At 40.3% G+C, this 27,969-nt stretch overlaps 1 protein-coding gene across 1 annotated transcript; it reads left to right on the forward strand.

The window, feature by feature from the left end:
- Positions 1-68: 68 nt before the first annotated feature.
- relt (RELT TNF receptor) lies at positions 69-27,959 on the forward strand. The gene is made up of 11 exons (XM_056373224.1): positions 69-260; positions 14,891-14,965; positions 15,265-15,357; positions 15,985-16,169; positions 16,549-16,601; positions 16,747-17,001; positions 21,631-21,711; positions 22,283-22,361; positions 24,641-25,021; positions 25,481-25,603; positions 26,139-27,959. The coding sequence occupies exons 2-11, from the start codon at positions 14,924-14,926 to the stop codon at positions 26,140-26,142; spliced, it is 1,296 nt and encodes a 431-aa protein (XP_056229199.1). The 5' UTR covers positions 69-260; positions 14,891-14,923; the 3' UTR covers positions 26,143-27,959.
- The last annotated feature ends 10 nt before the right edge of the window (positions 27,960-27,969 follow it).

Below are 27,969 nucleotides of genomic sequence, written 5' to 3' on the forward strand. Positions count from 1 at the left end.
CACACACACACACACACACACACACACACACACACACTCATACACACGGACAGAGACACACAGAGGAGCCGGAGAGAGAGAGATAGAGAGAGAGAGAGAGAAAGAGAGAGAAAGAGACAGCGGGAGGGGGAACCTCGTGAACCGGCTTTGTGGTTTTCATCCATCCTCACGCCGTTTTTTAATTACACCTATCAACTCCACTACAACGGATGATGCTCGCTTCTGAACACTGATTTCAACCATATTTATTCACCAAACCGGTAAGTCCCATAACTTTTTTTTCCACCTTGTAGTAACTGTCTGAATGTCTGCTGAAGCCAGTAGTTAAGTTACATCAGTCACTACCGACTCGTGTGGAGCTTTTCTCGCCTCAAATCCTGTCCGACCGTTATGACCAGAGTTGCCTGCGGCGGTAAGTGTTCATATGCCTTCGTGTGCCTTATGGGGGACGGTATGGCACATGAGCTACTGATAACCTACCTATAGATACTTCTGGACGGAGTTCCAGCAGTTTGTTTCAACTGGTTTATGGCTCAAGACTTTAGATGAACAAATTGACTTAGTTTGTCAGTGTTTATGCGCAAGTTCTGTGGCTGTATGTTTTATTTATCTGCTGTGGCTTTCATAGTACAGACCTAGCATTATGCTGTGATGTTCGTATAGGCTAGTCACTAAAAGTTAACGATAGCATTTAGCCTATGGAGAATTTGCCAGCTCCTGGTTTTGGTAACGTAGTGGATTATTCCGATTATTATGCCATAACCAACCGAACACTTGTAATTCTGTTCATTTAATAGACTTATAATAACCATGGGAACCAGTGCTCTCTAATGACAGTGAGTGCATGCTTGACGCACTATCATGGGTACGTGATGACCTCACTGGTAGTATGATCCTCCTCCTCTCTTTTTAATGAAGTGAAGAGTAGCTGGCTTTGCTTTATTTTCAAACTCAAACTATCCTTTATTATATGGATGATGCACATCAAAGCCAGCTGACCAGTCAAGTCCAAACCAACTTACACATTGCATATAACAAAAGCCATACTTACTGTAAAAGAATGATGCATAGAGATTAAAAAGAAGAAGTGTGTGTGTGTGTGTGTGTGTGTGTGTGTGTGTGTGTGTGTGTGTGTGTGTGTGTGTGTGGTATTAATATTGACGTGTGTCCCTCACACTTTTATCTGTTGCAGTCTGTTTGCTCACAACTGCTCTTTTTAAGTTGTGTATCATAGCCATCACATACTACACCATACTGCTGAGGTTTTGGCAGGATGTACTGCTGCGTAATGAGGACGAGCACTTACACAAGCACCAAGATGAGACTGTCATTTTTGGCAGAGAGCTTCCATTGTCCGAATCCAAATTCCTGTACGCTTGTAACAATAAGAGGCTTTCGACTTCTCTCACAGACAACCATACACACACACACACACACACACACACACACACACGCACACACACACACACATGCACACACTTCCACCAGAAGAGGGCCATGTACAGCTTCACTGGCATGTATCTACATGGTTATGATGCTGTCACTTTGAGGAAGGATTTTACAAGTTTTACAAAGTTTACTCATCACTACTGTCTAGTCACAGCCAAGTGAACAGAGTTCAACGTACAAACCATTTAAAATTTCTGATATTGCCTCTTTTAGACAGACTGAAATAGGCTATAAAACGTCCTGTTTCCGGTCAAGCACTTTCAGTCCTTCGTGTCCTCTTGTAGGAAAAACTCAATGTATGTGTGTCTATATACAGTATGTGTTTGTTCTGGGTGGCAGATGTTGAAAGATATCGCAGGGCTTTCTTTTGGTTTGGCCAAAGCATGTTTTAATGAATTTGCTGTTAATTTTTTTTTTGGCTTGTTTTTTTTCTTTTATACACTGGCTCTGCAAATATATAATTTATTTGTTTGTCACCAAAGTGGAGTTGAAGTGGAACAGAGAGGAGAGGGCTTGGTGCAAAAGTTCACAAACTCATAAAACCAACCAGTGAACACATATTCTTTAACTGGTCTAAAAAGCACAGAGCTGTTTATGGCTGCCATCTGTTGGACCAGGTTTCAGACAGAAAATATGTTTTCCAAAGATTATAGTTTATTTTCTCCAAACAACATTAAAACAGCACAATCATATCATTATAGTCACAAAAGTATATTGGTCTTAGTTGAAAATAACTACACAGGTCAGTTTGCATGATTTCACAGATTTGTGAAAGGACAATAATGTGCTAGAAGCCTTTTTAAGAATTAAATAGACTCTGACTGTTGCACAGTTTTGCGTTTTGCGGTGCTTTTGTGTGTTTGACATTTGAGAGAGTTCCCAACAGGATTATAACATGTTTTTAGCCACAAAATGACACACAGATGAGTTATCATTTCGGTGAACATATACGGTCTAGTGTATAGATGTGCAACTTTCTGGAAGAAAGTCATATTTTGTTTTGTTCATCATATTTTTTGCTCAACTGATGCGTTAATTACCTGCAGCAAGACTGACACCTGTAATTATACACACACACCCACACACAAACATGTGCGCAAGCACAGCAACAAGAGTGTGTATTTGGATTTATACTGAGCCAAATTTAACCCCCATTTTATACTCTACCCCACCCAGCATTTACTGTATGTATTTATGGTTTTGGGAAGAAGGAATGATGATAGTAGAAAGTTTGGAGAAAGAGGAAGAAAAGACAAAGAAGAGGAAGATGGAGTGAGGAAGAAAGACTGAAGTGTGTATGTTGTAGCTTGGAGCTGATAACAGGATTATCAGGGGATTTTGATATAGACTAATGCACTGCCTGTTGCACTGTTCGAGCATGTGTGTATGTGGAAGTTAAAGACTCCGCTAAGCTTTAATTACCCCATCAATCCTGTCATCTGTCTGTCCATCCGTTCAACCAGAGTAGTTGGGAATGCCGCCCAACGCTCTTCCGTCCCCGTGCCCAATGTCAGCCAGGAAACTCTGTGCCAAAGAAATTCCCACTGCACTGGCCGCAGATCCCGGTCCAAGCTGGCTCAGCACTCTGCACACGCAGATTGGTGGAGGATGGGATAATTACAGGGGGACATAAAGACAGAAACCTGCTCGTTGGCATGAGCATGCAAACACGCGCTCTCCTGACACTGACATACACTTATAGTATACATGCACTTAGACACTGAGTCTTAATTTCTAAGTTATTTCTTAATGGGAAAGCTGAATTTGGTGGACAGCAGTATCCTGTTCACTGTTTTTCCTGTTACTTTCCTCAGGACAACCATTGTGTTTCTGTATTTGTCTGCTTATGCTCCTGCTGCACTCTCATCATTTTATAGTAAGTCAGCAAACTGCAAGTCATGCTGCAGAGGGTTTCTGTCAGTGGGGCTCATTCTTTTCAAACTCAGGGCGTCACTTCCCGGATGTCTCGGCTCTTTTGTATTTTACACAGACATTCATACTGTGGTGCCACAATTTATCCCTAGCTATTAATTTCCTGTGAATTGTGTTTTCCCTGCAGACTATTGCTAGAAGGAAAAAGAATGCTGTTATAGTTACAGCTACATACATGTGGGATGTATTACTCCTTAGCTGGGACCAAATTACATTTTAAAAAAATTATGGATTATGCAATAAGGCATTTACAGTGGTGGAATGTAATTAACTACATTTACTCAAATGCTGTTTTAGGTTCCTGCACTTTACTTGAGTGGGCTGCAACTAACAGTTATTTTAATTATTGATTTATCTGTTAATTATTTCTCAGTTCACCCTATGAAGTGTTTAAAAAAAAAATGTGATGCCTTCAATTTTCTTGTTTTCTCTGACCAACAGTCCAAAACCTAAAACTACTTAATTTACTGTCAGAAAAATCAAAACAGCAAATCCTCACATTTGAAAAGCTGGACCCAAGGAATGTTTAACATTTTTGTTTTAAAAAAAATGACAAACAATTAATCCATCATCAAAATAGTTGGTGATTATTTGATTTGCTTTGACTTCTACTCCACCACAACAAGATTTTACATATATAAACATATGATCAATGTGATGCCTTGTTGTATTGATTGACCTGTATATGAAGCAGTTAAAATAAGTCCCAACTTGACCAACTACAGCTTTTACATAGTACATGAGTAGTTTGATGTTTTGCTAAGTTTTTCAACGCAGGACTTTCACTTGTAGGTTTACTTGATTACAGCATGGTATTCCAAGTTTTATCTAAGAAAACAAAGTAAATTCTTCCATCACTGCTCATACATTATATTGACACGCTATATTTGTAATGTGGTTTGCACCTTGAATGGTTGCTCGGCCACATTTAATGAGATTTGGTCCAGTCAGAAGAAAAGCAGATGGCGGTAATCTCGCCCTGCTTGGCCTGAGTTCACGACCTTTCCCCTCTGTCTCCTCCATCTGGCCTGTCACTCCCTACTGTATGCTGTTTAATGCCACAGTCTTAAAAATAAATTTTAAGAAAAGAGGAAAACGAGACTGCAGACGTTCGCTACCCCCACAGGCCGGCTGTGGGGGAGGAAATCTGAAAGCAACCACAATCTGCTATCTGAACGCGCCAGTAACCAATCGCTGGCTTTCAGTTGCCAGAGTAAATCACACACCAGCATGTCCGGCTTGATCTCTTTGTGACGAGGCACAAGTGAGTGACTGTGCATGTGTGTTGAGTTTGCGCGTGTGTGTGTGGTTGTGTGTGTGTGTGTTTGTGTGTGTGTGTGTGTCATGTTTTGGAGAGGATCCACACAATCCCTCATGTGAGGAGTGCTACAGACATGCCCCGTTTCAAAACAACCGCTGAGTAATGACAATGTAGCCAACAAAGCAGGAAATTGGACCTCTCGTCTGTAGCAGCACTTTTATAGAGATATTGAATACAACTCAAAACACAGCATATTTAGATCCATAAATATATGTGGATGTGATTGTGCGTGTCTGTGGTTGGGTTTGCATTTTGGGGGCAAACTGCAGGGTTGCAAAATCATGGTTCCTTGCTTATCTGCTGATATGTTTTTTTTTCACTGTCATCCATAGGAATTTCTAAGAAACTGCTTTCACATATTTCACATATAATGATTACAGTACATTCGGTACACATATGGAGTTGTTTAACATATTTAACATTCCCAGAGGCCTGGCTAAAATTCTCAGTGTTTGCTCTTTCTGGCATCCACTTCTCCAAAGAGGGAATGTCTGTCTTTGGACCCACTGACCTACAGCAGACATCCATTAATGTGAGAAATGAGAAAAACTGGAGAACGGAGAAAATCTGCTCAGACGAGGGATAAAAATCATGTTTTCTTTACCTGAGCTCAACTTCTGAGACATGGTGGAGTAGATTTTTCCAGTGACTAAAACAGTCATTAACTAAATCCTCTGTATTGTTCAACAAATAGAGATGACATGTTGAAAGTGTTGTTTTTAACACTGTGTACACGTGTGTGTGTGTGTGTGTGTGTGTGTGTGTGTGTGTGTGTGTGTGTGTGTGTGTGAAAATGGAAATTGTTTAATTATAGTGTGCATGCATGCTGCTGACTTTAATAAAGACCTGCTATATGTGTATGCGCTGTGAAGTATAATTTAAGGTGTTGGTGACATAAGGACTTGATTTACATCCACTGTTGATGGTGGTGATGTAAGAGAAAATAAAAAACGCCTAGTCTCACATATGTTCACAACTTTGATTCTCCCTTGTTCTGCTTTTGACAGCCTAAAACACTGAAAATAAAGAATTAAAGGAGAGCTTGGAGAATTGGTTTTGGGTGGCTTCTGCTGGGTTAAGGAACAGCAAAGTGTCCTTGTCTCTTTTCTGTTTTTAGAATTATTCTTGTTTGTAATGAGACAGTCATTAAAATCTAAATTACTAAAAAAAACAAACCAAAAAAAGACTTTCAAATTTTCAACGTAACTTCCAAATATCAGTACAAAATTACATCTACAAAACTCATGTCACTTAAGCAACTGAACAGTTGGTTAGGAACACAACTGTAGCAGGGATTGTGCCAGAAGCATTTGAATTTATGACTTCCCATAAGATGTGGCATCTGTTTCTCATGAACAAAGGGAAAGGAAACATTTCTCTTTTCTTCGTATGCACATCAATTCGTGGTGGCTGTGGGAAATTGGGACAGTGCAGAGTTGCCCTGCTGCATTTTGGGATCTCCGGTTGCAGTAGTGCTACTACTCTGGCGGTGTCGCAGAGCTGTAAACAAACTGAGCACCTTATTGCATGTTCTTCCTCTCATCCTCTCCACTCTCTCACGTCTCTTGTTCCAACATAGTGATGTCTGACAGACAGTGTGCAGCAGAGACACAGGAGAGGCCCATAAAGTTTCTGCTGGTGTACAGTTCCACTGGAAAAAAACATGACTGGCATCAGGTCAACCCAAGGACATAAAGGAGGAACGACAGACACAAAAAGGCAGTGAGAAAAATGCATCTGCAGACGTATGTGTGTGTAGAGGTAACACCTGCACAGTTATCAGACATGCTCCCCATAATGAGACATTGTCTGAGCACTAACGTAGAAAGTGTTGGCGTAAATCAGCCTTTCATTTGCCGATAATGGGCACCTCCATTAAGTCAAACAGAGGGTATGGTTGTCCCGATCGCGTCGTTGTCATACACGTGCACATTATCTCTCGGTCCACGAAATGTCTGATGGATAATGGAGTATAATTACCTTAAACCTTTTTTTTGCCGGCTCAGTTCTTTTCTATTGTATTTCATTTCACTCCTCTGGCTGGAAGATTATTCTCATGTGCATCACAACGAGGTGTTTCCTAAGACTGGACACACTATGTGACCTAGCTGGCTTAATAGGTAGCCATTATCGGCACGGGAACTTGGCGTTGCCTTTTTTTGTGACTTTCTAACACATGATGGATGGGGAAATCCACCTCAGAGATGGTTAGAGGTTAGAACTCTTCATGAATTAAGAAGAACAACCCTGTGTCACGCTTGGTGACATTGCATTTCTGAGATAATCTAATGGATGTTTAAAAGGTTTTATGAGCCTACGACTAAGGAGGAATTCTCAACCTGAAGAGCAGCGAGTAATCCTTTGAACTTATGTCTTTCGCTGATGATGCATCACTACACCTATAAAACTCTGAAGATATTTCAGTTAAGTAAAGGTTTAGAAAAGGATGATGACTATGTTGACTGTCATCATAATTCATATTGTAAAATATTTTCAGGGCTCAACAAAACAATATTGTTTAGTTCTGTGTGACTGTATGAAGAACAAAGAACCAAAAAGCTGTAAACCTGACCTGGTCTATGGTTAGGCCAAACCTAGTTAAAATAAAGTTATAGGAGATTATTATTAGTCTTTATAAAGTTTAACTAAAACTTTGGTAATTGTGCAATTGAAGGAAGCCTGAAAACCAGTTCAGGCAGGCAACTGCTCCTACTACACTAAATATGACATACAGTACAATAGTATAGTATGAGATAGCAAATACTATACGTTTCAATGATCACAAATCTCATTTGGTTAAGATTCAGCAAGTAAAACTACCCAGGGTTCAGGAAAGGTTATGGTCATGTGCTTTGGTGAGTTTGTCCAAGTTTTCACTTTGCAGCACACTGCACATTTCCTGTGTCACTTCAGGGACATCACTCTTAGATTTGCAAATACTGCTGCTGCTAAATGTAGCATTTTCTAAGCCCAAGCATCCACCTGTAGCCTCAGATTCCAGGTTTCCTTCGTGTGGAAGTTTATTATAGTCACTCCCCAATCTCTGCTGTGCTGAGCTCAGTGTAAACTTGTAGTTATTGACGGGATGAAACCTAGTCACTGCATACAGTACATGATAAATCTTTAGGCTGACTGAACTTCCCTGTTGTTCAGTGGACTCTTTGAATAGAGAAACTTTAAAGCTGTTGTTTCAATCTTGTCTTACCGCAGGATCCATGTTTCTGTGTTGTCATTAATTCACTGTCAATGCATAGGCTAATTTAACACAGATTCAATGTATTTTCCCTCAAAATAAAGAGAGACTGTGCCTGAAATTAAGATTAAGTATGGGACTGTAATTAAAAAAGGACATTCGATTAAAACCCAATCACAGGATTGACAGGATAAAAAGAATTATAACTGCTATTAGAGCAAATTCAGGCTCCATCAGGCATAATACCTGATACCTGGTACTTTTTTGGTATCACCTGCTCTGTTGTTTGTGTGTGTGTCATGATGAAGTTGCCTTCACGATAGTTTTGTGGGCATACTATCAGCAGTGGAAAAAGAAGTACCTGGTACTAAAAGTGAATAGAGTTGAGTTGAGTCGTGCCATGCGGTGGAAAAATACTGTTTGACTGTAATCCACCAGCATCAGGTTTCATCAGGTTGGTCTGGTGTTGGGCTTTCTTGTGGCTTAAATTTTTGGCTATATGAAAATACACTGGTGGCATTTTAATGCATATCAAAATAAATTTCCTTGAATGTAGCGGCAATGCTTTTGGTTTAAGTCTGAGGCTTTGGTTGCATTTCATCTCCTTTTTTCACCCCCAAATTTCATCTTGCTGTCTACTAACAAATGCTTGATAAGAGCAAAATACCACAACATATTTTTTTTTTTACTTCTTGAAAAAGTCTGGAATGGGTTTATTTGAGTTTCTGGAGTACTGGATAGAAAGGCATTAACACTGTGCAAACTTTGGTGAATTTTTTATGTGGCTTGATTAACTAAGCCAAGGACTTTGAATGTTTACTAGGCCAGGCAGTTTACCTTTCATTTTAGCATTTTGTTCTTCTCAGTCTGAAAAACAAACCAGAGGTCTCAATTACCAAAGTAACGCAAGAATCCTGTTTCAAGTCACAACCCATCAATATTGCCATTGAGTCAGCAGATGGCTCACTGTTAGAAATTGTTTGCAGAGGTTTGGTTCTAAGTCTTCCAACTTAAATATGGAAGATATGTAAGCATGACTAAAATGTATTTTTGTGCCTGTAGACCTGACACTGGCATTAAAAATAAAAAGGCTTGACAGACATGGCTCATTATTTGGAAGCCAATAAGGTGGCAGCTTGAACCTGCTTTAACCTTGATCTCCTCTGCTGCTCAGTCACCTCAAACTGAAAGATGCGGAGTTCCACTCAGTCTTGTGTTTCCTCTTTTGTGGTTCCTTCAAAGCTTCATCCAGCAGGATTTCTCAGCTCAAGCAGCTACATGACATCAAGGAGCCAGAAAAAGCTCTCAAATACATGAGCTGTGACTCCGGTCCTCGCCCAAAAAACCACCACAGAATAGAATAATGTCCATGTTTTTGTCATGCCTTCGCCATTACTTCTTTATTATTGCTATTTTTAGGTCCCCTGAACAACACAGAAAATGTGACCGGTCATCTGGTGTTGTCGTGACTTGTTATTTGAATGTGTCAAACAACAGCAGCGTGGGTTTTGGGTAATTACTATTTTACACGGTTTAGGAAAAGTCATCACGCTCTTCTGCCATTACTTTGAGGTGTTTTTGACTTTTTATCATGTTTTGTTGTTTTCGTCCATTCACATAAAATGGTTGTATATAAGGGGTATTCTGAGAGGTGTTAATGTCCTGCTATATCCTCCACTCTCATCTTCCCTCCCTCTTTTTCTTTTTTTCTCTCTCTCTTTCTTTCTTGCTCCTTCAACTCACTCACCATCTTATTGCAGCCTTCAAGCTAAAGTGCAGCAGGCGTGAAGCAAGCTGGGTTATAAAAAAGGAAACATGCAAACAATCAAATGCAATAAAATGCGACAGCTCAGACAGGCAAGCGAAGATGGAAAGGGCACAAGGAAGAGTTCAAGGAAGAGAGACATAAAAATTACATCAAGCAGACAACGTAACTCTAATTTCCTTGAGTGGGATTATGTAAATGTGCTGTATTGAAAGATGTTTTAAGTCAGTTTTTCCCACATTTTCTGGCTTGTGACCCCTCAGAATGTAGCTATGTCTAATTAATGGTCCCTCAATACAGCTCACATATGTGTCCAACTTAAGGGTGATTTCGTTTCTCCTTTACTTCCACTTCATACAACAACTGTCAGTATGTAGGCAGTGTTGGATATACTGCAGTTATACTCACCATCTTATTGCAGCCTTCAAGCTAAAGTGCAGCAGGCGTGAAGCAAGCTGGGTTATAAAAAAGGAAACATGCAAACAATCAAATGCAATAAAATGCGACAGCTCAGACAGGCAAGCGAAGATGGAAAGGGCACAAGGAAGAGTTCAAGGAAGAGAGACATAAAAATTACATCAAGCAGACAACGTAACTCTAATTTCCTTGAGTGGGATTATGTAAATGTGCTGTATTGAAAGATGTTTTAAGTCAGTTTTTCCCACATTTTCTGGCTTGTGACCCCTCAGAATGTAGCTATGTCTAATTAATGGTCCCTCAATACAGCTCACATATGTGTCCAATTTAAGGGTGATTTCGTTTCTCCTTTACTTCCACTTCATACAACAACTGTCAGTATGTAGGCAGTGTTGGATATACTGCAGTTATCTACCGCAAACTACACTGACCTTGGAGAAATGTAATGTTCATGACAAAAGGATCATAGCGGATTCTGGATTGCTGCGAGTCTTGAGTAACACTGTGATGGATACAGGAAAAGAAGAAAAGGATGGGTATATGAGGTGGAGAAGGCCCCAGCGTGGATACAGGGGCGGTCATGTGCCTGTAGGTCCAGTGGAAGTCCCACGTGTGGTGGTCACTTCTGTAGTGGGTTTGTGGGGAAAACCTCAGCCTAACTGGATTTAAATGCAAATGCATCACATGCAGACAGCGCTGGCTTGGACTGCCTGGCTGTGAATGGCTGACTTCTGAAAGTAGTGGTTAGACAGCAGGCACATTTTGAACATCCTTTTTGGACATGCTCTCTCATGGATTTTGTACTTCAGGCACATTTTCGCTGAATGTGTTGCTGTGGCATACACTTGCTGCTCTTTACCTATGCGTAGCCAGCAGGTGAAATAGCTGACAAAGTCTGCTGTTCCACAATTCCTGAATGAATTTGCTTTAACCAAATATCTTTGCATTTACTGTAGTTTTACTGTTGCAAAATGTAATCTAGCTATTTTTAAGTTTTGCTATTGCGACCCTGCCAACGTTAGCATTATCAGCTGTTTGCTGTCGCAAGTTGCAAGTCACTGTAGCATCCGGTCTGCCCTGAAGAAGTAGTGCTGCTCTGCGGGCGTTAAATAACCTCTCGTATGGTAAATACAGCGATGGCTGAAGCTCTTCGCAAGACCTTTAAGTAAACAATTAATAAAAATTGTTAATGCTAATGTTAGCTATATAGCAATAGCATAACTTTATAAATAGCTAAAAGGTCCTTAATCCAGCCTTTGAAAAACATTGTGCTGCTGTATAATGATGATTTTGGATCAAATGCATCCATCACACCATAAATCACTTTCACCTTGCTCTGGCTCTGCTGGAGTTTAAGTGCAGTTGTTTCAGTGGCTGCACTTCTGGAGGTCAACTGAGGTTCTCTGTGGAAAGCAAACATTCCTCAACCCCTCTAACCCGGTCCAATTTGTTACTTGACACTTTCCAAAAAAAGAGGTACTTAATTGTAGGTCCCATTTTTGTTTTGCTCTCTCTATCATTGTCGTTTTATTGATCGTTTTTTTTCTTTTCCTTTTTTTCAGCTGTGTGTGTCGTGTGTTGTGTGTGCGAGGGTGCATGTTTGCATGTGTGTATAAGTGTATATGTATGTGTGCATGTGTGACTTGTAATTAGCCTCTTGCTCTGGTCTGTATGGCATTTTAACAAATGCCTCTATATATATCATGCTATCAGGCTGAAGTTTTTAGCAATCTCCCTGCCACTTTCTCTTCTTTCCATCTCTCCCCCTCTCTCTCTTCTCTCTTTTTTTCCTCTATAGCTTGATCAGCCCTTGCCCTTCAGCCTTGTGTTGTTTTTTCGAACTAGTGGTTTTTCTATCCTCGCTTTATCTTTCACTTCCTCCCTGAAATTATGCTCCAGAAGCCTGTCATTGGCATGAGGGCCTCGCCGGACCAAAATCATAAACTCGTTACATTTTTTATTTTCTTGTTTGTATAAGGCACAGCTTAGTGTTGGCTGAATGTTATGGTATTCCAGATGTGTGTGTGTGTGTGTGTGTGTGTGTGTGTGTGTGTGTCACCAGCATGAACAAGTACCTTTTATAAATGAATGCATAGATAATGTGCACAAGACCATCACCACCACTAAGTGCACATATAAAATAAGGAATATGCTGTATAGATGTGCTATGAGTGTTTGTGTGTGTGTGTGTGTGTGTGTGTGTGTGTGTGTGTGTGTGTGTGTGTGCACGTGTGTGCTGACCACACATAGTGAGAGAATGAATGGGTTTGAGGGGAGAAGGGTAGATTTGCTTGCTAACTAATGTTTAAAACATTATGTTTTGCTGTGTGGTCAAAGGTGAAGTGCTGCATTAAAGCAGCCTCACCCCTCATGCACATACACAACACACACACACACACACACACACACACACACACACAACACACACACACACACTCACTCACTGTTTTAGCTGTGATAGAAGGGGCATGTCCTTAGGACGTCAGGGGTGTGTCTGTGGTCAGAGTGACAGTATAAGACACAGGCAGGTACACTGAATTCTTCATTCAGCTACACAAATTTATGTGTGTCTGACCTTTGTGTCACTTTTGTGTAACTTTTCTAGTTGAGTTTTGGTCTTACCCTGCAGATCTTTGTCGAATCAAGACTTTTAATCTTAAATCTCTCGTTGTGAAGCCCTGTAGTTACCTTTGAGCTGCTTGTCAAAGTTGGACCAAGTACAACTTTGATCAGGTGTTTCTGTTGCTTTTGAGCAGCCGTAGGAAAGTTAGAGTATATATTTTGACTTTGGTGTTGACTCAGCATTTGTAGCTGTACACACAGCATCCTCGCTGAGTTGCCACGGCAACTGTGTCATTCAGCTGCAAGTCTGGGGTAAGTATGCTGCTCTATCTTTCTCCTCTAACACATTTTCTTTTTTCTTTGTCTCATATACTCTCTTTGTCTTTCTCCACCCCCAATCCCCCCTCTTCCTGCTCTTTCCTTCTCTACTTTCTACTTTTGGTCTGCTGTGACTGACTACTCCAATACATTCCATCAGTTTCCTGTCTTTTCCTCTGTCCTTCTTGTCATCCTTATTCTGTCTCTCTTTTCCCTCTATTCTTTTTTGTTTGACATATCTCAAATGCCTCTTGTGTTTTTGCTTCGGTCAGTGGCTGTTTTACAAACCTATTTAGGACCGACCAGTCAGTTATATTCTCTCCTCCTGGGAGAAAAGTAGGCAACAAACCAAAAACATTCTTAACATTGCGCTGCCAATCTTTGGCATAGTCAAATATTCATATTCACTATATTCTGAAGGACTGAAGTTGTGCTAATGATTTTCATGTTGTGTGAATGTGTCATGTCTATCATTTTGAAAGTAAAATCTCCACCACAAATAGTCTAGTCCTTTGTGAATTCACAGTCCTGTAACTGTGGCCACAACTGAGAGCGTAGCGCTCAGCTCTTGTTTTATCTTATCAGTTAGTGTTGTAGTGCACACAGAGGAAGTTGTGATTACAGCAAATTATTTTTACATTAGTTTGAAAAAACATGATTTTTTTTTTTTTTTAATCGAATTCTGGATAGGATTCTGACCAACTAAATTTTGCGTAATTTCTTTAAACTTCAGCACATTTGCAAGAAATTGAACCGTAATCTTCGGCACGTTTCAGTCAGCATCATGCTGACTACTCTGCTCTACTCTGTTCGGCTGCCTTTTTAATGTGACACTATATCATAGTCATTGTGTTTATACAACACAATCCTGGTATATCCTACTAAATAGCTGGTGTAAGTGTCATGATGCTATAAAAAAGACGATGATGAAAACAAGAATTTCTAATTGATAAGTGACCTCAGGTTTGATTTCATCTCAGTCCATGAAATTAAGTAGAAGCATCAGTAGTAGCAGTAATAAATGCCTTGCCAGCCACTTGTTCTATGTGTATATGAATATGTAAGTGTGTCCACTGCAGGGAGTTAAGCTATGTGGGCTATAAGCTGTCAAATATTTTCCGACTGAAATACCTAACTTTAGACATGACAGCACTGTTTTGCTGTAACACAGTATAGTAGCTTGTGGTATATAAATTTAAACTCATGACCCATGAGTGTCAACTAGAAGACTGTCCTGGTTGAGCTTTAGCTTTCATTTTATTTCCAATTTTCCAAAAACACTTGTTCTGCACAATAAACCCTTAAGAAGATTTTATTTTTGTGACTCACCTAAAGTTCAGGAAATACTCCCAGAGGCTGCTAATGTCAAGTGTTGAGAAAGTCAGCACATGTTGGCAAATGAATATGTTGCAGCGTGATAATTGCTTTAAATATGCATGTGAGTACCTACAGGCCTGAAATAGCCACAGACAAGCCCTGGTCCATTCACTCCCATCTATAAAAAGGTTGTGATTGATGGTAAATGTTATTTACGGCATATGCAACTGCTCCTTACCTCCCGGTCACGAGAGCCACTACGCTCAGGATATAGTCACAAAAATGACTCAGGTGTTTTTTTTTGCCATGTGTGGTTTTGTGTGAGTGTGCATACTTATGGACTGTATGTGGTTGTTTGTGTGTGTGACAGAAGGAGAAGGCCGGCATGTGTTGTGATGTTACTAGTTATATTGAGTTATGTTGTGCCGTGATATGTCATGGTCATCTATTTCTTGGCACTTGAAAGGTCAACAGATTGTGTTCACAAAGGAATTGCTTTGGTTGAAGTGACAGCCTTGAATATCAGTGTACATTGCACACCTATATACTGTGCTGTATATATGGATGTGATCATGTTTTAAAATGTGGTTAACCCCTATTCTCCTGTCTGCCTCAGATCATATGAACATAGAAGAATACATTGAAGAAGATGAGGAACCACCTTTGCTGCTCAGCTCTTGTCCTTCTCACGGTAGATATGTGCATGTGTGTGTTGTGTTTTTTGGTTTGCGTGAGTGTTGTGCACTTTTAAGGATGTAGGTGTGTTACTCTAAGATTAAATTTGGTTTCCCGAAAGACCTGGTGGCATGCAAATCATGATTTACAATGTGTGTGTACGCACTCAATTTAACTGCAAACCACTGACTCGTGAACTTGTGTGTGTGTGTGTGTGTGTGTGTGTGTGTGTGTGTGTGTGTGTGTGTGTGTGTGTGTGTCTGTGTGTCTGTGTGTCTGTGTCTGTGTGTCTGTGTGTCTGTGTGTCTCTTCCAGGTGTTTGGCTGTGGTGGGACTGCAGCAGTGCAGTGTCGGTGGGGGGAAGGGTGCGTGTGTCTGCAGTGCCCTGCAGGCGAGGAGCCCTCCAAGGTGAGACTATAAACTGAAACAAAATTGATTAACAACAATTTGAGCGACATCTTTAGTGCATTATTTGTCTGCTATTCCAATATCTGTTGCTACTGAATGCTTTTGTTTTCTTTCTAATGCATTATTGTCTCTTTAGACACTACAAACTTTCACCCCATGTTTTTTAATTATCCTCCAGCTAACTAGATCCAGAGTTTATTCTTGAATCGTACACTGAATGCATCTCCTTTCTTCCCTCGTAATTTATGTGTGTGGTCACCACAGTCAACATGAATCAAGTTGTTTGCTTCCATAAATCACGTTTAAATTATCTCAAACATTTATGACATGACTTCATAACTCAAGGGGGATTTTTGTCAAGGTGTGTCATGTTTCTCTTTTGTTGCAGGTTATATTTATGAAGTTGTAGTAGATAACATGCGCTTACTGATACACCAAGACTTTCTGTTTGTACTTACCTTTGTTGAACACTCTATGTTTATGTGAAAGTATAAAGATGGTTTTATTGTTTTGATTTCAGTCAACAGAGAGTCAGGACTTATAATTAAAATTTGACAGACAGATGCTTCGTTTTGTACTTTTGCAGCCTCTTCTGCTTGAGTTTAGAATTGTTGTCTGTCTTTCCAGGCTTGTGGACAGATCCAAAGTCGAACAGAGGAAGTGCGATGCCAAATGTGCTCAACTGGAAGCTTTTCAGATGCATTCGACTCTGAACTTTGCCGTCCACATGCCTCCTGCAAGATCCTCCGCCGAAATGTTGCAACCCCTGGCACTGCGACCTCAGATGCCATCTGTGGGGACTGTCTGCCTGGGTAAGAACTGGCAGTATGTCTCTTTGGCGGCCTACCTGTCTGCTTGTTAATCCACTGACCGCTCAATCCAACTGTAGGCCTGACATTCAAAGGGATTTGCTCCAACATGTACCTCGTAAACTTCTATTTGGTCTAAATGAAGTCCTTTCATTTTCTCTGGGTCGAGAAAACAAGAAAATACCCGCGCGCTCACACACACACATACAGTACGTCATTCCCCACAATGGGCAGGCAACATTGAGCACCATTGAACATAACATGCCACAGGCTAAAACCGCTGATTCATTCTTTCATTGTAAAACAGTCCCTCACTTTTTTTTCCCTCCTCATCCATGTCTCTAATTATGCTGTTTTTTCCTCTTTCTTTTTCCATTTGCAGGTTTCAGTCCACTGCCACAGGGGAAGTTTCCACCCAGAGTTCCTGTGTGAAAAGTAAGCATGCTCCTGCAGCGTGTGCCTGTCTTTCTTGAAAATGTTTTTGCATTCACATGCTCCAAATCCATTATTCAGTTTAGTTTTGTAATCAGCTCTACCACCTGCCTCTCTCTTATCTCTTTTCTCCTTTCTTCTCTCTCAGACGCTTTGCATGTCAGAACAGTTCGCACAGTGGGTAAAGGTCCCTCCGCTGGTGCTGGAGGACCGATTAACGGCACGGTGGTTCGCAGCGCTGAGGAGAAGACAGCAGAGTATGCTGTTTTTGCTTTGGTGCCCATCTTCTGTGTGATGGGCCTGTTGGGTATCCTCATCTGCAACATCCTGAAGAAGAAGGGATACCGCTGCACGGCTGAGAAGGAGGGAGGGGATGAAGAGACCCCCACACCCCAGAAAGAAGGTGAGAGGGATACGTTGGCAGAAACAACACAAAAGAGAGTAAAGAAAGAAAATGAAAGGAACAAGGAAAAAGTTTTAAAGGTAGCAAGAAGAGTGATTATTGTAACTAGCATTTTATGTCCAGGTTTTTGTCACACTTGTGCATTAAAATGCCAAATTAGCACACAAGCATGCACACAATGTGGTCAAGTGTTGTCAGGAGTCAGGACAAAGCCAAAGAATAGTGTCTTTGTGTGCAGCCACAGTCCATGTATGTCTATGATGTGACTGCACGCAATCCTACATGGTAGGCCTTTTATCTTTTTGAACTTTGACCTCACAGAGGTCGTTACATGTCACGCATGCTGTGTTGTTCTAAGCATGCTTTGTTATTCTTGTAATTTTCCTATTTGAAAAGGGGGAAAAAAAGCATTCCCATCAACTCACTTGTCTGACTGATGTCAGAGAGAAACTGACATGAGTAAACACAGAAAGAAGTATGAAGAGAGACAGAGGAGAGGAGAAGAAAGAGAGACAGAAGGATGTGGGGGGGTATTAATCGAAACAGAAGTAGATATCAGTAAATGGAAAACTAGAGTTTAGAGAGAGAAAAAAGACAGACACAGAGGGATAAAGCAGAGAAACAAGTGTTGAGTTGCCACACCCGTTCCCTGTGGTTTGCACAGTCTGAGAGTAATATGAGTGCTCTTTATTCCTGTCTTTTGTAACAGTGTATAGTCGTAATGTCCCGGAGGACTCTTCATAGACCTTCAGCCTTTGACCCAAATAGAAATCAGTTTTTCTTTTGAGTTTAGAGATCGATTCTCATAAAGTGACAACTCATGTGTAGCAGTGCTAACTGGTTTGATCTTAACAGATCATGTCTTTCTTCCTCTTTTTCTGTGCAGTAAACTGCGGTGCGCACAATGTATGAAGTACACCCATGTTTCCTTTATGTATTTGTTGTACACGATGTACTGTACCTAACTGGTTCTCAGGCTTGTATAGCAGGTGAAACCCTAAGGTCACGGGGAATATTATCTACTGTAGCATTGCTCAAAGCAGCTTTTTTTAAACTGTAGATCAGGACCCACAATGACGTGTGGGCTTCCTGGTACATTTCCACGTAAATCATGAGACATTTTGATAAACTGTGCCTGTCATGAGGTGCTTGGATTAATTTACAGTTGCACAAACTCAAAATGTGAGTCAGAAAGAGTTCAGCAAATATTGCAAACTTGCTATCGTGTTCACTTGATTGCCTCATGCAAGAAATTTTGGGAAATACACTGTTTCAAACATATGCATTGGTTACATGAAAGTTCACCAAGTTAAATAAATAATACATTACACTTAGGTCACTGTCCGGTCCACTGGACAGTATATACAAATAGACTTTTTTTTCTGCCCTACTTACATACTGTTCTCACCAGGTATTACCCACCACTCCATGATTTATCTAAGGGGTATCAGTATCAGTTTCACTCCACTGCAGCAGACAGACAGCATACATGATTTACAGTTATTTTGTGCGTAAACATAAGTAGATTTAAAGGCTAAGCTGGCTTTTCCTTCACTCACCTGATGGCGCAAGGCTCAGAGGAAAGCTGTACGACAGCCATGTAGCCATACGTGCTGTGAGGCATGTTGGGCGTCAGAGCACAGCTGCCACCTCAACAGATCAGAACCTCTGATAGCGATTTCACACATCAAGAAACTGTTGACACTGGCACAACACCTGTGGCTTTGGACAATTTACTGTAGGTGTCACGATTAAAACTTTGAGTTGAGTGATTAAAACACAACAGTTACTCAAAACAAAGTATAGGTGACATCCAAAAACTCATCACATCTGCACAAAAAAAGCTGGTGGGCAGGAGTAATTTAAAATGTACAATTTCTGCAGTACAAGAAATTACATCAACATAGCAACCACTATAGCAACTCAGCTTTTTTGCAGAGCGTATCGGATGACTCATTGGTAGCTCAGTGTTGATGATTACAGGGAGAACGTTACTCTTTTTCTTCCAGATCCTAGATTTTTTTAGTTTCCGTTCCTAACACTTCAGCCACAACCACTAATTTGTGTCTTTTATGCCTCTTGGTCCATAGGCATTTAGTGGAGGCTAGGGTGATCTGGATCTGGAACAGGTTTGGTGATTATATCTAAATAAAAAACCTGCCTGTATGCAGATATGATGGGGGGTTTGAGGCATTTGCAATGGCCGCCAGAGGTCAATGATCTCTGCCTTTTGTTTTCAGCGTTGCCTTGGTCCCCTCCTCTCCAAGTGCTTTGTTGTGAAACTTAAGACGTCCCTGCACCTAAAGGGAAACTCCCTGAACTCCCATCCCCCTGCAGCGCTCTTTATCTGTCCTTCTACTCTCCCTTCATCCGATTTCTTGGCTCTCAAACACCCTTACAGTTTCTCATCTAAACATGACACTATCCATCCATCTCTCCTTTCCCAGCCAGATCAATAATTCAATCAAGTCCTCACCTCATGTTTTATGTCTCCTGTTTCTTTCTCCACACTCCTCTCCTTCTGATTTCTTCTTCTGTCCCATTGTTTGAGTGGTAGCAATTCCTCGACTGCGCAACATGTGTTGTATATGAAACCTCTTAACTTGTCATGGAAAGTTACATGTCTCAGTGTAAGTTTGAGAATTATTTCGGATTGACTTAACAATAGTGTATTTTGATCACTTTCATAAGCGAGAGGCACAAATTTAACCTCAATGTAAAGTTAAATATAGTGTTTTACAGTGTCAATGTTAAGTGGGGATTCAGTGGTGCAGAGATAAGTGTGTGTGTGTTCGTGTGACTAAGACAGATAAAGGACAGAGGCATAAGCAGTGTGTCAGAGGAAGTTAGAAGACTGCAGGTGCCCCATGGGAAAACTTTACTCTCACCCCCTTTCCCTTGCATTGTTATGTAACAATCCTTGTTGCAGTGGTCTGTCTGTCTGTCTGTCTGCTTGCTGTAGTCCTGACCGAGCAAAGGTTAGAGGTAAACTTCTTACTCCAGCACTTTTCTCATCATCTCCAGTCAGGGGGAAAACCCGTAGGGATGAATTACAGCAAGGCCAGGCCCAGCTCGGCAAGGCTAAAGTCAGATTCTGCAGAGATAACTCTGACTATGCAGAGCTGAGAAAAGTTTGACTTAGTGGAGAGCTGAGGGTGGGGAACAGAAAGGGCAAACGCAGGGTCGAGAGGAAAAAAGAATTTCATGTGCTGGAGTCAAATTTGCTGCAACTTCGTGTTTACAGTGAATGAAGCTCAGTCTGTGCAGGCACAAGGGCAGAGTGAAGTGTAGAGTTTAGTTGCTGCAGTGTTCAGATTACATTAAACTTGGGGGGTTGACATGAAGTGATTTATTATTTTTTTTATTTTAACTCAAACGTTAAACTGAATAAACCCATCTGAAAACAAAGTGAGTGACTGCTGACAATGAAACACTGAACACATGGGTCTGACTTTGTTGAAGGAATAAATAGAAGAGAATGACAGCCACACTGGGAAATGGATGCCGTTATCCTCACATAGCAACAGCCAATGTGGAGACAGAGCTATTGTGTTGGCTTAACAACAGCCTAACACTGCTTATGCAAGAAAAGACAAAAAATACACACACACACACACACTCACAACACATAGGCACAAATGCAATCTATACAGGCACATTTTGTTCTTTAATTCAAAGATACACAAAGTTACCTTGCATTGGCGGTCTGGTACATCACACCACACACACACACACACACACACACACACACACACACAACACACACACACACACACACACACACACACACACACACACACACACACACACACACACAGAGCTCTGTGTGCTCCAACAGTGCTGAATGGAGCGTGATCGCTGACTGAGCTATTCTGGACCCCCCACGTCCTCATCGCTCTCCTCTCAGCTGCCTCTCTGTGCTGTGCTATTATGGGATGGTCGGGTGAGGGGGTGGGGGTTACCATGGAGGCATATCTATTCTTTGCTGTTCAGTCATCCACATCCATCCCTATCAGTCCCATCGTGTACCGAGGCACAATATTCCAGCAGTGACATGCACAGTGTGAACTGTGCTGGCTCTGCAAGTTGCGAAGTGTACGTCCTTATTTAGTCTCTTTTTGACAGGTCGCAGTGAAGCTGATGTAATACCGAGTTAAAGCAAACCAATCTCTATATAAAGAGCTGTCAGTTTATTAGGTAGGCTACATAACAGAAGAGGTGCTGTTGTATTACTGTCGTATTAGGCTATATTTCTTTTAGCTAGGTAAAAACTGGAAACTGAGTTTACATTGAAATGTATTTTAAAATGTATATGCATGGGCCGAGTGCACATTACCAGTATATTGTTATATTTCTTTAAGAACCTCTAGCACATATTTTCCAGCATTCAAACACACCATATTATATAGAAAAAACAAATTATTTTTACAAATGTATTATTTTATGTATTTTTCAATACATGTAAATATATGCCTATGACATTGTTTGGTATTTGTGCTATTTGTATGTAATAATGTGCAGGAAAATGGTAATACACCGGATCAAAACTCCAGAACCTAAAATGCAAATATGCTGTATAATTGAAAAAGGGTCATTTTTTTCTGTCTCTGTCTCATTTGCTCGCTTTAGGTAACAATTGTCCCTACATATCTGATGACCTGAATGAAGACACCATCAGTGTGCTGGTTCGCCTCATCACGGAAAAGAAAGGTACGTGTCAAGTGAATACCAACAGTGATGTTACTGATAAGCTTGTGGTCGCAGTTATTTCATTCCTTGTGGCTTTAGAGGGGAACACAAGTCCACAGTGTCGTCACAGCACATGACACACAACCAAAGACGTGTCTTTTTATTATTGCTGCCTACTCAGCAGTTCCTTTTCTTTCCATCTAGGATTGATAGTTGACGTTAGAAACTGAGAAAAGTCGTGTTTCCAGACTGTAAAACAAAAGTTAGCTAAGCTCTTGGACTGGAGATATGATAATCAGCAAGTGCAAGTTTTAACATTGCCAACAACACATTCATACAATTTACAACAGTGACAAATGTTTCCAGTTTGTGTTAATATATCACAAAGTAAGGAATATGCATCTGCTGGGTATTACTGTAGGATCCATACAACAGTTAGAAGATAAATGACGGTGTAGCACACACTGAATTGTTTAGTCATGTCATTGTACCTGAAAATTTCCCAGAGAAATTAACTTTACCCAATCAATTCCCAATAAGCCCAAAGATGAATGTTACAGTAATTTACAGTATTTGTGTGTGTCTGTTTCAGAAAATGCTGCTGCACTGGAGGAACTGTTGCTGGAGTACGAGAGCAAACAGATGGCCATGAGCAAAAGCTCCTCAATCAAGTATGACAATACACACACACACACACACACACAAACACACACTTCCATACACACACCTACAAATCATCATGTACCTTTGCGCTGTCATGTTGCTCCTGCATGAAGGCAAGGAAAGTTTGCTGGAGAGGAGAAAGGCAGTGAAAAATTTGGAGGAAGGCTCTTGCTCAGAGGCTCTAATAAAAAAAAGCTGTGTATGGGTGTTTGTGTGTATGTCAGAATGTTTAGACCAAGAGAGGGAAAGAATTACCTCACCTATAGTTATTAACAGAACGTTGCTGTTAAGAGATGAAAGCAGAAAGCTCTTCGGCCACATCTGGTCTGTTAACATTAAACATGTGAGGCATTACAATGACAGATTTGATTGTTGCAGACAGAACAATTATATAAATCTAGATTTGCACCACCTTTGACATGAATGTGCTAAATGTCCCAGTAGATATGCTGTATATAAAAGGCTGTAACAAAAGATTTGTATGAGCCTTTTCAGCAATGCTCTTCATCAGACCTGGCCTTTATCAGATGCACATGTATGAAACATACAGTATAGGTTTTATAGTCTATGCATATCCATTGTGTTCTCTAAATCTAAAAAACAGTTTAATCGAAAAAATTTAATCCAGAATTGTGGATTTACATTCCTGTTGTAATTGAAATTAGCAATCATTGTTTATTTTCATATAGTGTTCAGAAAAGTCCATTTTAAATGAAAAATGTAACTTAAAATAGCAAATGATTATTGTATTTGGAGAATCTGTGTATAATTATAAACAACAATTTAGTTTTTTAATTTCATAAATTAATTTTTAGGTTTTGGGCCACATAGGTGACATTGCAGTAAATATAGCTATGCCTTTGATTCTGATTCATGTCAACTTTATGCCAACCCCAATGTTAAACGGTGAATTGAACTTGAATTGAAAATTTGAATAAAAAACTGTTAAAATAAATAAATCTTCATCCAAAGTATGACAAGACATTGGACATTTAAATAATATAATACAGCTTTTTTTCACCTCTTCTATAAACATGAAGTTAAATAATGTATTCAAAAGTCAGCTCCACGTAGCACACATCAGGCCATGGACCTGAGTCACTCCCACATGGCTGAAGTGAACGTCTCACACAGTTGTGTATTGAGTCATGAGGCCTAAACACTCTGTCACTGAGTTCATTGGCTGTCACACAGCTTGAAGTAGTGTGGTTGTGGTTGGAACTTTGGCCATAAGTTGCTGTCATTAAATTTGCTCAAGTAGTCAGTAGTTAATCTGACAAGCCCAGTAACATACTGCTTCATACCACAGTCTTCACCACGGTACTCTGCTGAAGACTGTCTGTGATGGAAGACATAGAGGAATCATTTGTATTGTCCAAACTTCCCTCCATTCTGAGCTGCTGCGCTGCAGTTTCCCCCACAGAGTCATCTTATCTCTCAATATTATATGATGGTAACTGGATCCGATGCACTGCAGCATGTGAGCCACATCTACAATAGTGAGAGGTCTCAGGGGCCTCTGGCAGTGTGCTGCTGCTCAATGGGATGCTGAAACATGTGAGCTTTAGATTCGAGAACATTCTCTCTCACACACACACACACACACACACACACACACACACACACACACACACACACACACACTCGATAAGCACACAGTTCTGGAAAGCTTTCAAATCCTCTGTATGTGTGTGTGATGGTACGTTTTTCAGAGGTTATCTGGGGTCACTACAGGTCACTCACTCAATAGAATAACACAGGGACGCACAGCTGTATTCACCTCATTCGCTCTGTCTTTCTCTGCATAAACGAACAATGGAGAGATAGAAACTAAAGAGCCTTGGTTGAACATGCACAGAGCGCAACATGAAGAAATAAAACTTAACATTTCAGTTTCCTTTACACATCATTTAAGCAAAAGGGGCAGCCCCACTTTTAACTATCTGCATAAATGGTCTGGACTGACAAGACTAGCATTTAGTAAATTAGACTAATAAAGTTAGTACAAAAATTTCATATAGATTTATAGATATATACTGTTTACGACCAAGATGAGGGATATTGTGTGTGTCAGGATATATATGCGTTTTCAGAAATTATGATGAGTTTTAATTTCTAATATACTGAATACTAGATGTGCATAAGAAATTTTACCTATTCAAGGTTTAAATTTCACTCACTTAAGTGTCACACAGATTTATTTTGTTTCTCCTGTGTTGAAATTTTTCAATATTTGAATCATTTATCATTTGTTCCCTCCCTCCTCTTCCTTTACTGCTCCTCCCAGGTTCCCAATGCTGTCTCCCCTCTCGCCGTTCCGCTCCCTCCCCAGGCTCTGCCCCCATCAGTCCCACCTCCACACCATCTCTGGCCTGTCTGGCCTGGCCCCCAAACATGGCTACCGCTGCTCCCGTTGCGCTCAGAGAAAATGGCCCCCCGTTCTCATACCTCCTCTGGATTCCCTCAAGGATCCCCTGAAGCCCCCTCAGACCCTCATCCTGACCTCCCTGGACACATCCACCGACCAGCAGAAGAGCCCCCTGCTGGGGGGAGTGTGTGTCGACACCCTTACACCAGCTGTTGTGCCAAATACTGTACAGGAAAAAGTAGAAAGGAATGAAGTGAGGGAGAAGAAGGAGGGAGAGCTGACAGTGTTGTCTGTGGGGAGGTGAGACTCATTCATATTGTTTCTTACCCAACACACAACTGACCTGAAACATGCAATGAAAACATATTGTTACTTTTTCACATTTTCATTTAAGATAAAATGAAATAACTGGTGCAAAATTCTTAAGTAGGAAAGAGTTGCTCAATCAAAATATTGAAAGATTTGAAATACAAAACATATGGTCGTATAAAATATGATTCATTGTTCCTGATTGAAGAACCCAACAATATAAAAATGATTTCAAATTAGCCTTTCCTCAATTAGCTAAAATAAAGTGCTGCTTAAAAGTTTACTAATTAGATAAAGTATAATAATATAACTGGCAGTGCTTGTTCTTACCTCTGTGCTTTTACTTTTTTCATTTGAAAGCAGGACTTCTAGCTGTTACATTGGCAGTCATATGACCACGCTTGCCATGCCCGAGCACAACAATGATTATAGCTTTTCTTCAATTTACAGATTTCAAGTTGCTCAAATTCCCGAGCAGAAGCCTGTCTCCATGGAAACCAAGACATCATCCCAGGAGCAGAGGAACTCCCTGTTTGGTGGGAAACACTTCTCTTCATCATCAGGCATCAGGAGGTACAATCTCTCTTTCTCTCTCTCTCTCTCTCTCTCTCTCTCTCTCTCTCTCTCTCTCTCTCTCTCTCTCTCTCTTCCTGCTGATTTTTGATAACAGTTCTTCTGGCCAACACTGAATTGTGTAGACTGTGTGACTGGAATTAGGATAACAGTATGATCAGGTTGACTAAGGAGTGCCTCTAAAATGATTTTGGAAATGAGCTACTTCTGTTTCCAGCTGACTGGTCATGAGCGTGTGCCAACACTCTCTGTTCTTAGTCAGAGATGAGTCAGCATTATTACAATAATCATATACCCCTGCCTACTGTGAAAATTATCTGTCCATTTTACCATGCTCTATGGGGTGAGTTGGAAATTCTTCTTCAAAATCAGCCAAAATGAGGACTAATGAGATCAGTTTGATAAGAAATGGCTTAAATGTTTCAGTGATCATAATAACTTGGAAATCTGGTTGTATGTGTTTCAGTCCTTCTCTCATTCTGTCGCTCACGTCCTCCATGTGCTTCCTCCTTGACATTTTCACTTTCTCTTTCAGGTGAAGAGACAGAGAGACGCTGTACGATAATGCTACCTCACTGAAGATGACCTCATCATCCGCTGACGACTTCACAGCAGGGAAGGTATCTTTACGCAGCTGACTCCAGGAGACCACAAGAACCACTTCCTGCTGAACGAAGTCATATCTAGTTATGCAATAAGAGGAACATAACTGTATTTATTATTATGTAAAGAAATATTGTACTTTACAGATGTAACAGATGTACCATCATAAGAGTTCAACTCGAGCTGCTTCACTGTCCCAAAACAGTGTTGAAAAGCTTGTTGGATACACACAGGGACAGAGTGGAAAGATTTCTTCTGTAGCTTTGAAATGACCAATTATCATTAACTGACAGTAGAAAGAAGAATGAGAGGCAGAAATCAAAGATAGGAAGTTTGGATAAAAAACAAACTCTTAACCCCTGCTATTGCGCTTCCATGTAAAACCAAAAACCAAAAAAAAACAGACACAGGGGTAAAACACATGTGACATATTCCACATGTAGACAGACACATCTACATGAACTCACTCTGACACTGTGCATTACATAACTGATATAAGACACAAAACTCAAACGGCAACTGTCATTCTTACAATAAGTGTGTGAGTTAAGAAGAAAACATCGAAGCAAGCTGTCTGCAGCCAAGTGCCGTATGAACTAAGAGTATGCCTTTCATTACCAACAGACCCGATCTGATAAAAACCTAAATGATTTTGGGTCATATGACACTTGATTAAAGACTACAGTAGCACTACAGAAAGTATTATGAAGAAAAAATGTTCTAAAATTCAATATAATTGTTGCATTTTCAATGACACTGCAGCCCAATGACAGTTATAGGGTGACAACTGTCGTTTGGGTCCTGGGGTGAAAAAGTAGACATGTAGGTAAATCTCAGTTTTGTAGAATAGAACATGTAAATTAATGTACATATGTAAATATGGGTGGGTATAGAGAAACAGACCATACCTGGCTTTTATAATTTTACATTACAGTATGTATGAGGTGATATATTAGATCTCCTGTAATGGCAGCACTGCACCAGTGAGTGACATTTTGTAATCCGTCAATCAAACACGAGCAAACTCCTCACACACCATCATGTATATTTACTGAATTGCTGGTTAAGATCAACATGAAGTATCTGATTTCTCACCATTTGGGTGCAACATTTTAGTGAAACTGTTACGGTTTTCTACTCTAATCATGAACTTTTAAAACCTACACACACACACACACACACACACACACAGACACACAGACAGACACAGACAAAATACACCTAGCCACACTTCAGTCGTGCAATCTCAAAGTGTAAGAAACCACACACACACACACACACACACACACAACACACACACACACACACACACACATTTATTCTATGTAGTTTCATTTAATAAGCCGACCAGTGGCTGCAAAGGATTGGTGGTTGAGATGCCTCAAAGTCGTGCAGCTCACTTGGCTTTAGTTTACATCCTCATGGGGTTTGAAGAGTGTACTATAATCATAGAGGTTTTTTAGCTACTCATTTTCATATTTTCTCATTATGTTGTTACAAGCAATATGGCAACATGTCTGGAGGACTGGATATTTATTGGCTGAAGTTACAATTACATGTTTTTATTTGAGCTTTTTCTTATTACTATTCTTACTCCTATTAGGATTATTATTAAATGTTTTCAAGCTGAAGTGTTGCTTGTAGGTAAGAAGGATAAAAAATCATTCATTTCATGACCTTTGTAGATTGCATTTATATAATATAAAATTTTTCTGTATGATGTTTTTACTCTTGAAATAAAGAAGGGATGTATTTTAAACACT

The sequence above is a fragment of the Seriola aureovittata genome, chromosome 4, assembly GCF_021018895.1.
Source record: "Seriola aureovittata isolate HTS-2021-v1 ecotype China chromosome 4, ASM2101889v1, whole genome shotgun sequence".
In the NCBI taxonomy this organism is placed as follows: Eukaryota; Metazoa; Chordata; class Actinopteri; order Carangiformes; family Carangidae; genus Seriola; species Seriola aureovittata.